This window comes from Apostichopus japonicus, chromosome 13, assembly GCF_037975245.1.
Source record: "Apostichopus japonicus isolate 1M-3 chromosome 13, ASM3797524v1, whole genome shotgun sequence".
Classification (NCBI taxonomy): Eukaryota; Metazoa; Echinodermata; class Holothuroidea; order Aspidochirotida; family Stichopodidae; genus Apostichopus; species Apostichopus japonicus.
In genome coordinates this window covers 14,746,494-14,759,147 of record NC_092573.1, presented here as the reverse complement: position 1 = coordinate 14,759,147, position 12,654 = coordinate 14,746,494, and the positions used below count along the sequence as shown (strand labels likewise).

The window sequence follows — 12,654 nt, the reverse complement described above, 5'->3', positions numbered from 1 at the left end:
CCATGTACAAAGAAATGCATTTACTCCACATATATCCTTCACAAACCAGAAAAATATCTATGGATATTTGCGAAGTGAAGATTGGGATAATTGGGTGTAACCAGCTTCAATAACTTATATGTTACCTCAAATAAATCACTTCACTTGTCTCTATGCTCTTACAAATTTCCCCACCTACAGCCCTTCCACACCCCCAACCCCAACCCACCCAGCTCCCTACCCTCTCACAACCCTGTTCTGGTCTCCTATCCACATTAATAAGAATATTTCAAAGGAAGACATGTGTGGACTGTCTGGTTGACACAAAATAATGGCTAGAATGTCAAAATTTAAAAATCACTTTTTGTCAATGATTTTGGTGAAAAATCAAGAAAAGGATGCTTATCAGGCTGGAAAAGATCCTTGGAAGTGCAGAAGTCCTGATAGGAAACTTCTAGAGTATAAATCCAAGGTAATCCGGGCGAATTTCGCGAAAATTTTTCTAACTCCGAAAAACACATTGAGACACTTTGTGGGTAGAAAAATGAAGGAAGGCCATTTGGGCCAGTGAGGGTGTACAGTGTTAAAAGATTACCAGGGCATTCTAGACACGGTAGAATGCGGTGCATAGGTTGTGGGGAGACAGGTAAGTGGGGAACGAAGTAAATTTTAAAAATCACTTTTTGTCAATGATTTTGGTGAAAAAACACCTTCCACATTCAAGGTACAAATAAATCCATTCTGGTTACTGGATCATGAGAGCGATTCCCACATTCTCACATACGTAGAAATAACTTCAGACATTAAAACAAATCGTAAAGTTTGAGTAGTAAAAACACAAAATGAAAAATGAAATTAACTCGGTCAGACTTTCAAGTCTTCTTAAACCATTAATATGCAGCCAAGCAGCAGTAAAATGCAACTCCTTAAGGTGCTTCACACTGATAGAAAAATATAGTAATAAATAATTACAGGAATAGAAGAGAGAAAACATGTAAAAGTTGTATTTATTAAGAGTTAGCTAAATTAAATATCCTGTCAGTTTATGTTCATCTATTCTAACACATATAAATGACAATTAACCTCTTTCTTCCCTCTTGATCAATAATTTTATATCAATTGTCATTTTTTTCTTTTTATTTCTTATTACCTACCTACCCCCCCCCCCCTTTTTTACCTCTGTCCTTCTATGTGATTATGCAACAACAGACCAAGTAACATATATATTGAAAGCCATAGGGTACAATTATTCACTCTCAGTTATTTCCAGGATTTTGTGAATCCTGTACAGGATGTTAAGGCACTTCATATGATGGATTATCTCACGGGCGGCCTTTCCGAAAGCAAACATCGTCTCTGATAAGCTGGACGTCACACTGGATGTCTGTGCTTGATGGTATCAAAGAAATAACAACCAATGTTTCCATTTAGCACAATCTGTTACAATTGCATGCATTTAAGGATTATGAGTTTATGATACACAAAAAGGGACGGATTAATCTCATCAACAGAGAGGAAGCAAGTGTACCAGGCATATTCACAGCGGTTAAAACATAATTTTAATGTATGTTTAAATTAATTGTATTCACATTTGCTGAAAACTAAGTTGAGAGCACTGAGGAATATTGCAGACCTAAACAGCACATCTGCAAAACAAAGGTTAGAGGGGGGAAGGCGGGGAGGGAAGGATGGGGAAGGGAGAAGTTTCCCTCAATCAAGCAATGAATCTTTAGTATGTACTTTGCCAATTGATGTGTTTACAGCTTTATAGTGTTTATCTTTATGGCATTGTCCAGTATCACACCATGTGCTACCAAAGCATTAGAAGGGAAATATATTCTGCACTGCAGCATCAAAAGCCCCTAGAAAATTATTTAGATCCAAAAGTCAGATATGGGTTGTGTCCAATACTCTAATGATCCTTCCCCCCCCCCCCCTTTCCGCCTCATCCCACAATCCCGCACTCATTGATCCTGAGTGGCTCTACTTGGGTACGATTCAACACTTTTCGGCGCACCACGTTTTTCCCGTTAGATATAATAACATGTATCTTATTAAAAGGTGCTACACCGGTAAAAATAATGATGTTTACCTTGATTATACTGGTTTACATCTCATATATATGTACGCTTAGTAAACTAGCCTGCAGTACCATATCTTGATCTTGAAGTATGGTCATTTATTGTAAAGTAATTAGATAATACAGAGAGATCCAGTCAGTAATTTGTTTGTCTTTTCATTGCTACACTACAGTTCATGTCATCACAGACTATCATACCAAAGTATATACCACAAAGGAACGAGAGAACATATTTGCATTAAAGTATAATTTATACTCTGGCATGTGACCAAACTTGACATTTTGGGTGAAAAATTTAATAATTTCCAATATATAGCAGGAAAGAATTGATCGTGACAGTGGTTGAGAATGCTCCCTTAAGAAGAATGAACATGGATTGACCTTTCCTAGAAGACGTTCCAATCAGCATAGGTGGAAGGCTGTAAAGGTCTGCTTTATTGGCTACAATTATAGCACTCTTTAGCTAGGAAAGTTTTGTGATTACGTAATCGACCTGCCACGGTCGTAAATCGACCCCAGGCTCGACAATTAGCCTGCATAGCATCTTAACACCATTAGGCTCGTTGTGTAAACACTGTGTGGAAATATGTTCATGTCTACAGTGTAGTTAATCATACAGCGTTCACACAAAGACCCTCTTAAAAGAAAAAAATATGTGGCAGGCATTGCAGACTAAGTGGTAAAAAGAGGTCATTTTACGACCAAGGCAGGTCGATTATGTAATCTCAAGAAACTTTTCCATTATATCGTGCTATAATTGGGTTGTAAACAGCAGACCTTTAAATTAAGAATCCGGTGTGTTACAACGTAAGATCTCCTGCATCACCAATATAAATACACAGAGCATAGTATCAATAGTTACCAAATCACCTTAGTTCCACCATAGAAAGGTCAAAGTGATCTGTTGAGGTCATCAGGGCGAGAATTCTTTAAAGCTTTCAATTTCCACTATTACCTCACTTGTCAGATACTGTAAATTTTGTTAGGTTTGTTTTATAGAGTCCATGAAGCATCAACTCCAGACATAACGAAAATACAACCTTTTCATACCTTCCTCTTGAACATTACTTAGAACCAAAATAATAATAAAGAACCATTTATCCACAGTTTTATACTTTTACCTGATATATTTATGAAGCTATGATTAACATCAGAAGGCACACGTTGTCTGTTAATGCTACATGATTCCCCCCCCCCCCCCCTACAATTTGTGTTTCAAACCACCTATAGTTATGCCACTTGACAATTCTATTATGTGTGTCATGTGGTCCATTCAGGTTAAATGGGAAAGCAATGGTATTGAGATCTAAGGATTGTAAGTTAGAGTCCCTGGCCAGATCATTACTTTGTGTCATTGTGGCAAGGCACTCCATTCACACAGGTTGTTGGCGACCTTTGAGGTAACCCTATGGGAATTACTGTAACTCCTGGGGGTACACTGTAGTGTCCTGGGAGTGACTGTTTGAATTGTGCACTTTGCTGTTTGAGTGTGACAACTTACATTGTAAAGTCCTGTGAGACTCTTTACTTTAACCTTATGATGACTCGCAACAAAAATTTAACTTTTCTTGGTTACAGCAACTTTGGTGCATTGTGAACAAATTGACCAAACCTGAAGAGTATTTATCACACTACGTTGAGTATTTATCAAACTGAGGTGTACAAACAGATTTCTGTAGCACACATGAAATCAACAGACCTTAGTGATCAATACTGATTCCATACGTTTCTTTAGAATTGATTGATCTAAGCATATTTTCAAAGTATTTTTATTAGTATAAATCAAATATAAAGGATGACTTTTTTTGCCAGAAATCCCCCCCCCCCCCAAAAAAAAAATGCCGCTTCTACATTTTTTTAAATGATGGTTGACTCGTCAAGGTAGTGAATATATATTGTAATATGGTTTCATCACATAAATTTATCAAAATGAACTCAAAATGTTGTTTTCAATGGAATCTTCATACTTAATCCTACCAGGCAAGGCCAGCTCCAGGTCATTTAGATAACTGTATGTACAGTTCCACCATATACTAAACGTTACATGTTTAACGTCTCCCTCCATGACAGCAGCTTATGAAATACCTACTAATAAGTTGCAGGAATAAAATTGATAAAAATCAGAAACATCATTCTATTAATTTGTACTAAAACTATGAGATGAATAAGACTTTCATTTCCAAAGATAAATAAGCTTGTGTTATTGTGGTTACATATTCAAGTTTTGATGACTGCATATTACCCCTCCAAATAATAATAGTCATAATAATAATACTAACAAAAATACTGAAAATCAGGCTTGAAAAGTTGATCTTGTTCATATTTCTTGAAAATTCAAAAAAAAAAAAATAATAATGTAGAACCACCTGGAATTACATACACAGAAGCACACTTAAAGGGTAGTTGCACATGATTATGGATTTTTTTTGTGTTTTTTTTTTCTGACAATTCAGCAAAACAATTAAAAATTTTAACAAAACAATTGCAGTGATATATATATATATATATAAATACACATTTTATCATTTCTTAACATTTTAGGCATAAGAAATTAATAAAAAGAAGAATAAAACACAATTAAAACTAAAAACGAAAGCAAAATACACCATTTCATTCAGGAACAGCTAGTGTTCTTAGTAACCACCCTTTTTATCGACTTCAAACTCCTATTTAGCCTTGGTGTGGATGAATAGTGATGCCCTTTAGCTCATGACTCATGTTGTGTGAATACACATTTTTCCAAACATTTTTTTTTATTAATAACACATGAATGTTAAGAGTGTAATTGTTGTGCAGATACAGGTAACTAGACTACATTTCACGAAATTTTGCTTCTGTCAAAAGACAAAAGCATTTATAAAAGACTTTTTATTTTTGGTTCTTTTTTTGTTCTAAAACTTATGGCTGAGCTGCTTTACCTCTGAAAGTCGTAACTTCAACTTTGCTATACCACACAATATGAAGACCTGTACAAATGAGACAAGTGGATAATATATCAATGCCTCTTCCTCTCACCTTCACCTCTACCCCTACACCCCCAAACCATCATAGCTACACAATACAATAAATACAACAAATGAACAATTTGGGAGTACACAATACTGTAAGGCCAGTTGCTTAAATTCAATCAACTTTGTACAATCTGAAGCTATGTCACAAGTAATCAAAATACATTTATATCCGTTAGTAAGAAACAAAAATGTTGTTACATATTTCATTAATATCCATGAGTAGTAAAAGATAAAAATTGTTTACCCCCAAAATAGAAAACGGAGACACATTTGTTGAACAGTCTTTCCACCAAAATTGTAAAACCTTGTTCAAGAACCGATGGAGGTGGATAAGAGGCCGTGCCACGAACATCGTCTTTAATGAACTTAAAGTGTACATATTGCTGTTGTTGCAAATGACCCTGTCAAACCACAGGAACAAAAACCAAAACAGATCTACAGTATGTACAATAGAAAAGAAACAAGCAATTAACATAATTTAAAAAAAAAAACAACTTAAAACTGGCTTAATTATGAAATACCAATGAACCGATATTCCACAAATTAACAAGTTCCCTAATGTATGTGAGAATGGTGGGTTGAGTTGAGAGGTAGAGAAGGTGGGCAATGTTACTATAACTGTGCTTATCCAAACTTTCTACGAATCCCTAGAATAAAAGGACGTGCCTGGCATAGTGGAATGGAAATTACGATGAATGACATCGTCAGGTTTGCTTGACGAATGTGATTCTCCATTTCATACTCAGCAGAATTGAGTCTCAATGAGCTATCCCCACCCCCCACCCCCCGCAGCGTAGTGCACACAAGATGAAACTTCTAAGGTTAAATATCAGTGTCAATAAGACATCTCCCTTGACCTCAGTTTATTCCTTCAAACAATCCCATTATCTTATCAACTAATAAAGCAAACGAAAGTAATAACACATTTAGAGTAGTTATTAAAAGCACATCCCAGCCAGTAGAAAACCAACGTTTCGACACCGTCTTATAATGCCAATAAAGTGAAACAATATTTACCTTTGTGGCAGATTTCTTATAAAAAATATATTGATTTTATGTAGTATATGTCTTATTTAGTGCTTATGACTGTCCATATTAAAACTGGTAACACCGCATCTACTGGTTTTGCCAATCAATATCAGGCGCTGTATACACTGATATTGTTATACTATTGCAATAACACTAGATGTCAACCTGCGTAAACTAAATAGATAACCTCAAAAGGCTCCGTGCAACGAACTTTAATACCTGATTTTGTCATATGTAGACAGAATTTCAACGTAATGTAACACAGCTAATTGTTATACTATAGTGCTGAAATATGTAACCATGATAGAATTCAACAGTTTATACTACCTTGTTATAAAACATCCAGTGCAAAACAGTAGGCTCCATTTTTTCAAGGTTGATATTTAAAAAAAATTATTAGATTCTCAACAACCTTTCCAACTCAGGTAATTCTTCTCTAGCACATCCGACATTAAAATACGACAGTTTATAAGAATGGCAGTGCCACACGACAACACTAATACAAAATGTTACAGTATTGTCTTAACATCAAGACATTTAACATTGTATGCAGGTATCACACCTTTAGTGCAATGCTTTTGAATGAATACGTTTAGATACAAGAAATGAAAGAGCTCTGTGCAGGCATTCGGTGACATCACATTGACCATAAACGGTCGATGACACTAACATTTAGGTGATATGTATCATAATCATATATCACCATTATTCATGCAAATATCTTATATGGAACTAAAAGTGTGTCTCATTCAAGCACACTAAAAGCTCAAAATAAATAACAAAGCATCAAGACTAAAATACATTTAAGAAAACGAAAAAATATCTCTGGCTTCCAAAACTCCTTTTTATACTTGAAGTAGTACCAGTACTTCACTCCTGAGATGTTCACAGACCTGTACCGAATGAACGAAGAATACATTCTATCGTGATCCCATTAAAATAATAATGTTTACACACACTTGACATATTATTCTGTCTTCACATTTGCAGACAATATATCAGCTATAATACTATCTAGCACATGTTGATACTTTGGTGTTCAGACTTCTCAAGTTTGGGATTCAATTCCTCTTTTTTTTTTTGGTCGGATGGGAATGTTTTGTTTGTCCTCTCTTCAGTACATCTGGGATGGTACTTTATGATTGGGAACATCTGATCAATGAATCCCTAGAATCTTCACAAACACACATCTGCACACACACGCATGCACACGCAGTGAGATTAAAGACACCGTCATCAAGACAATAAACTCTTTGATAAAGCTGACATTTGATTACACCTTACTTCCCAAGCAATTCTCGAGCTCCGTCATCTAGTTTAGCTCGCACCTCCTGCAGCTGTTTGGCCAGCTGCATATTACTCCCGTATGTGTTGCCCTTCGTTCCCATGCACATCTGGTATTGCTTAGGCTCCAGCATTACATCACACTCCACCGGGTGGTAAATATGGACCAGGCCTGGGTCTGGTGTTCGGAGTATTGTGATATTGCTGGAGACAAATTTTTGGTACAAGTCCACATCCTCGAATCCCCATCCTACGATGGAAGAGTCCAACCCTCCGACCCTCTGCAGGTCTTCGTTGTAGAGACACACGATCCCGTACCCATAATTGCGGAAGAAGCCAGCCTCCTTGTTGATGACCAGCTGGCTGCTCGGATGACTTTCGGGGCCGTAAACAAAATCCGGATTGTACTGACTGAACACGGACGGAAAGTAAACCTGACTCCCCAATGCTGTGTTGAGACGGCATCGCGAGAGAAACCCTGGAGACAGATACATATCAACGTCGACGAAAAACATCAACGCCGATTTGGGGAACTGCGACGCTCCTAGGTCGAGAGCCGCCCCTCTCTTGAAGTCTCCAACGCCATGAAGAAGACGTAAATCGTAGTTAGGGTATTGCTTTGCGTATTTCATCAGAGTCTCTTCGATCGCTTCCGATTGATCATCATTGTCTTGTTTGAATAGCACTACCAACAGTTTCACGCTATCGCCCGGCACCAGGCAATTCTTCTCAAAGTTCTTCATGAATCTTTGAAAAATCTCTAACCGACCCGCCAGCGGCATGATGAAGTGTATCGTCTCCTTTGATTTGTTTATGAACCAACTATCCTTTGAATAATACGAATTTTGGCTAAATATACTGCGACTTTCGTCCGATAATTTCAGCTCTTCTGAATTCTGGAGATATTCGTCTTCGATCAGCTCGATCCGACCAAAGCTCTGGTGTAGGTACGTGTGCCGTCGGACCGAGAGAGTCCGACTTGAACCCTGATGTTTCTTGTAAACTAACAGAAGATCCAAAATATAATCCACACCGTACGGTGGGATGAGTCTTGAATAGCCATACATTATTTCTTTGAATTCTATTGTTCTACCTACCCTCTTTGAATTGGAATTAATGAGTTGCATTACTTGTAGAACCACATCAGTCACGGCGGCCTGGATGGGTTTAGTGAATCCCTGCTTCGGAGAGTCCATGTTATGAAGATACAGGTAACGGCTGAAACACTTCCACGGTATAACGTCTTGGAATGAATCGGCCCGGTATTTCATGAGACTCGGGTGTGACCCTAAGTGGCGGGTCTCGTGGGTACCGGGATTCTCCGACTTGTCCTCGTGCAGAAGTTCTTTCATGTCCTGAATTTCTCGGTAGTAGGATAGAATCTGAAGTCTCTTCTCGGCTATATACTGAGATTCAAGGTATGCATGTAACCGGTACATGTGAAGAGTTCTTTTGATTGGGTGGAGGGTTATTGCTCTCCATACTTCTGGTGTGTGAAGATTGCCCGTGAAAGGTAGAGTGCCACTACTGTAGTTTTGGTAAAAGAGCGTCTGCATCTGTAGGGTGTACCAAAGACGAAAGAAAAATCAGTATGAGAACTGGGGGAATAATTCTGTCAGCCACTTTTGTTAGAGAGAGAGAGAGAAAGAGAACAGCAATACATGAAATGGACAGGTTACTCGGTCGAGTGTTGAAGTAGCATATATAGTACTGGCAGTCCCCTAAACATGTTCGGGCAAGGTATAGATATGAGGCTCGACCTGCTACGAAAAGTTTTTAAAACAAATCACAGTATATCCTCCTGGCAGTATGAAGTTTAGGAAGAGGAAATACAGTCCAAAACATCAAGTGATGATTTAGAGCAATCGGTCTGCCAAAATAGAAATGTTTCATATTAGAGAAACCATAGGCGTAGGAGGGGGGGGGGGCTGCAGCCCCCCCAAACAGAATTTTTGGTGAGAATTCGGGCAATATTCTGAGAATTTTTCGGGCACCTACTGAAAGAAGAAAAATTTGCAGTGTGTTTTTCAATTTTTTTGGTGAAAATTCGGCCAATATGCTGAGAATTTTTTGGGCACCTACTGAAAGAAGAATCATTTGCAATGTGCTTTTCATTTTTTTTTGGTGAATATTCAGGCAATATGCTGAAAATTTTTCGGGCACCTACTGAAAGAAGAATAATTTGCAATGTGTTTTTCACTTTTTTTTTGGTGAAAATTCAGGCAATATGCTGAGAATTTTTTTGGGCACCTACTGAAAGGAGAAAAATTTGCAGTGTGTTTTCAAATTTTTTGGTGAAAATTCAGGCAATATGCAATAATATGCAATAATTTGCAACATGTCTTTCAATGGTTAAACTGGTATTATTATTATTATCGTAACAACTTCCCCAATAATTATAACCAATACGGAAGGGTTATAACACGAAAGATATAACTTTCGCGCGCTCCGCACGCATTCATCATTTTAGTGTCCATATCATGTAGGCATTCATCGGAGGCATGTGATGTAATAACCGATGAATGCATATGATATGCACCCATATTAAGATGTTGAATGCACGCGGAGCACGCGAAAAAATGTTGGTTATATTTTTCGGGCAAGTCGTTACAGCCCCCCCAAATCAAATTAGGCTCCTACGCCTATGAGAGAAACCTACACGAAGTCGAAAACATACAATTAAGTCAAAATGTCAAGAACTGATGCAGAGATGCATCCTACATTCAGATCGATGTGGTAGGACATCGCCTCTGCTAATAGAGTAAGTTACAGTATGACTACTGTATTCTTGAGCAATTGTGCTGACAATGACCAATCACAGAAATTCACAGTTAAGTACTGCAGTGATATACTACTGTACTGTACTGTATGTGATCATGCACGAGTGTTGAATCCTTGAACTTGCACTATTCTCCTGTTTGGAGGTCACTGAAGCCTGGTATATAATGGACCATATACATTCATGTTTAAGCCATCTGTTCTTGATGTTACACCTAGGAGCCTTTAAGACATACATCCTGTTTGCCCAGTTCTTCCACAATGAGAAAATAGCATTTCAATAAAGTTCATCATATAGTTCAGGAAATGTAAAGGTACAGTACTACTGTACTATCCTGTAGTAACCTGCTCTTTGAAATATCCTGTTTGGCGATAGGCTGATACCTACTCTGTAGAGTATACAGGTGTCCAATTTGGCTGAGTGAATCCACATTCTTTTGGCATGGCAATCTGTTTGGTTCAAGCTGACTTAACACATTACACTATGCTTCCATGGTATGTTGAGAAAAAGTCTCCATCTAACTTACATGTTGTACTGTGCTGTTAAGGAGCATGAATCGTACACTGTTCTGCTTAAACTGTGTTTCTACTAAGATTTTTCAGCTATAATGTACGTTGCTAGGGCTTTATAATCACTACTGTACGTTGCTAGGGCTTTATAATCATTGACAGTAGACAGCAACACTCCAAAACTTACTGCTTTGGGTATTTACGAACGATGATACGTTAGTGTGGTAGGAGACAGGTGAGAGAGGAATGAAGTAAATATCAACTTTCTTCAGAGTGACATCAATTTAAATAGCAGCTCTGACTTAACAAAAAACCTTCTGAAACATCAATTCAAATAGAATGTAACAATTCAGACATTACTTGAAATGAGTCACACAAACCCAACTACAATAAATCTTTTTCTGTTTTTCAGATATCTTCATGTAAAAGAGTCATGTCTGGGAGCTGTCATAAGGAAAACATAAACAATTGAAGCACATGTGGTTCTCAATGCATGATGTCATCTTTAAACTTGATCAAGTCTGTGGCCTTGTGTGCAATGAAATACTAACACCTGAGATACAGTACAGTAGACTACTATATAGTATCTGCCAAATGGAATAAGATTTTTCTTAGCTGTTCGGGGGAAATTGTTCACGACAGTTATCATTATCACAGAGACCAATCATGATGGTCGGGTTTGTGCCTCCTTTAAAAGTTATCAGTAATATTATTGTACATAGTGCATATTGTACATGTGTGTTTACAGTCATTGTCCCCATACGTCCTGTTTATTATTAGCCTTGCTCAAGACACACAAGGAACCGCATTGCCCTGGGGTAATTTTCAACCATCTTTATGGCGGTCACGTTCCAATGAACTGATAAATCTGACATCTTCATTTCAGGCTTCAGCGATCAAGAAACATTTGTGTCATACTGTAAGTGTCACATGTTGGTATCTATATACACAGCACAGCAACCATTAAATTAACAATACTGACTAATTACAGCAACCTTAGCCCTGTTACTTATATGTTTAGTATATATGATACTTGCAGGTCTAAGTTTATTGTGCTAATGCAGCTTTTTTTTTCTTTTTTAAATCAAAAGTCAGGGAATTATGCTCTTCAAAAAAGGGCAAAATTATAATACAAGTGCAAAGATGAACAATAATTTGTTTGTACACAAGAAGTTGGAACCATATTACTGTATAACAGATAACATACAGAGCCTTCAAAACTGCTACGCAAAGTTTGAATATTAAAACCAATTTAAACTATATTCCATGAAAAATATTAGCATATTATCTTGACAAATGACTGTATACAGCTGAACAGTAGGATTTCTCTGATGCAACTGGAAATTGTGTTTAAGTGCTTGTACACTAAACAATTCATGACATGAAAATAATACAAACGATACAAAACATATTATTAGGAATCGTCTTCAGTAGAAATCTTTAAATTTGTTCTTTCCGTGGATGATGTGTGCCACACTACGTACATAGTTACATCTGATATTTGTCTGCATCATAAGTACCCAACTACTGTACACTGTATGTATTCGGTAATTAGTCAACCACTATCATTAAAAATAAAGAATCTTGATCTTTCTGCAAAAGAAAAAATCAAACTGACCTAGACAAAAGATTGCTTAGCTGCATGCTTTAACAATAACTTCAAAATTTCTCAATCAAGCACACTCAAGCCCCTTGATTTTAATATCTCCGCTGTGCAGATATCTTTGAGATCCATGATGAAAGCAGACACAAGTTACCCAAGTCACCCAACTATCATGTCCAGGTTATTTGATAGAGAAAATTGTGATAAGGCTATCAAACCTGATATAAAATTTCTAACTTGACTGTTTTGCTCATGGATTTGTTATCTTCCTATCATATATACAGACCAATGATAATGGTTGGGGTTTGTGTCAGCTTCAATGAAAGCTGATCAACTAACTGTAATATATACTGCACCTGTCCATGTATTGAAGCCTTTAC

The 12,654-nt window shown here is 37.2% G+C and overlaps 1 protein-coding gene across 1 annotated transcript in view; it reads right to left on the bottom strand.

Moving 5' to 3' along the window:
- Positions 1–1,129: 1,129 nt before the first annotated feature.
- Positions 1,130–12,654, bottom strand: part of LOC139978177 (chondroitin sulfate synthase 1-like) — a 71,999-nt gene continuing 60,474 nt past the window's right edge. The window contains exon 2 of the mRNA XM_071988097.1: positions 1,130–8,939. Coding sequence (XP_071844198.1) covers positions 7,380–8,939 — 1,560 coding nt within the window. The 3' untranslated portion in view covers positions 1,130–7,379. The remainder of the gene's footprint in view (positions 8,940–12,654) is intronic.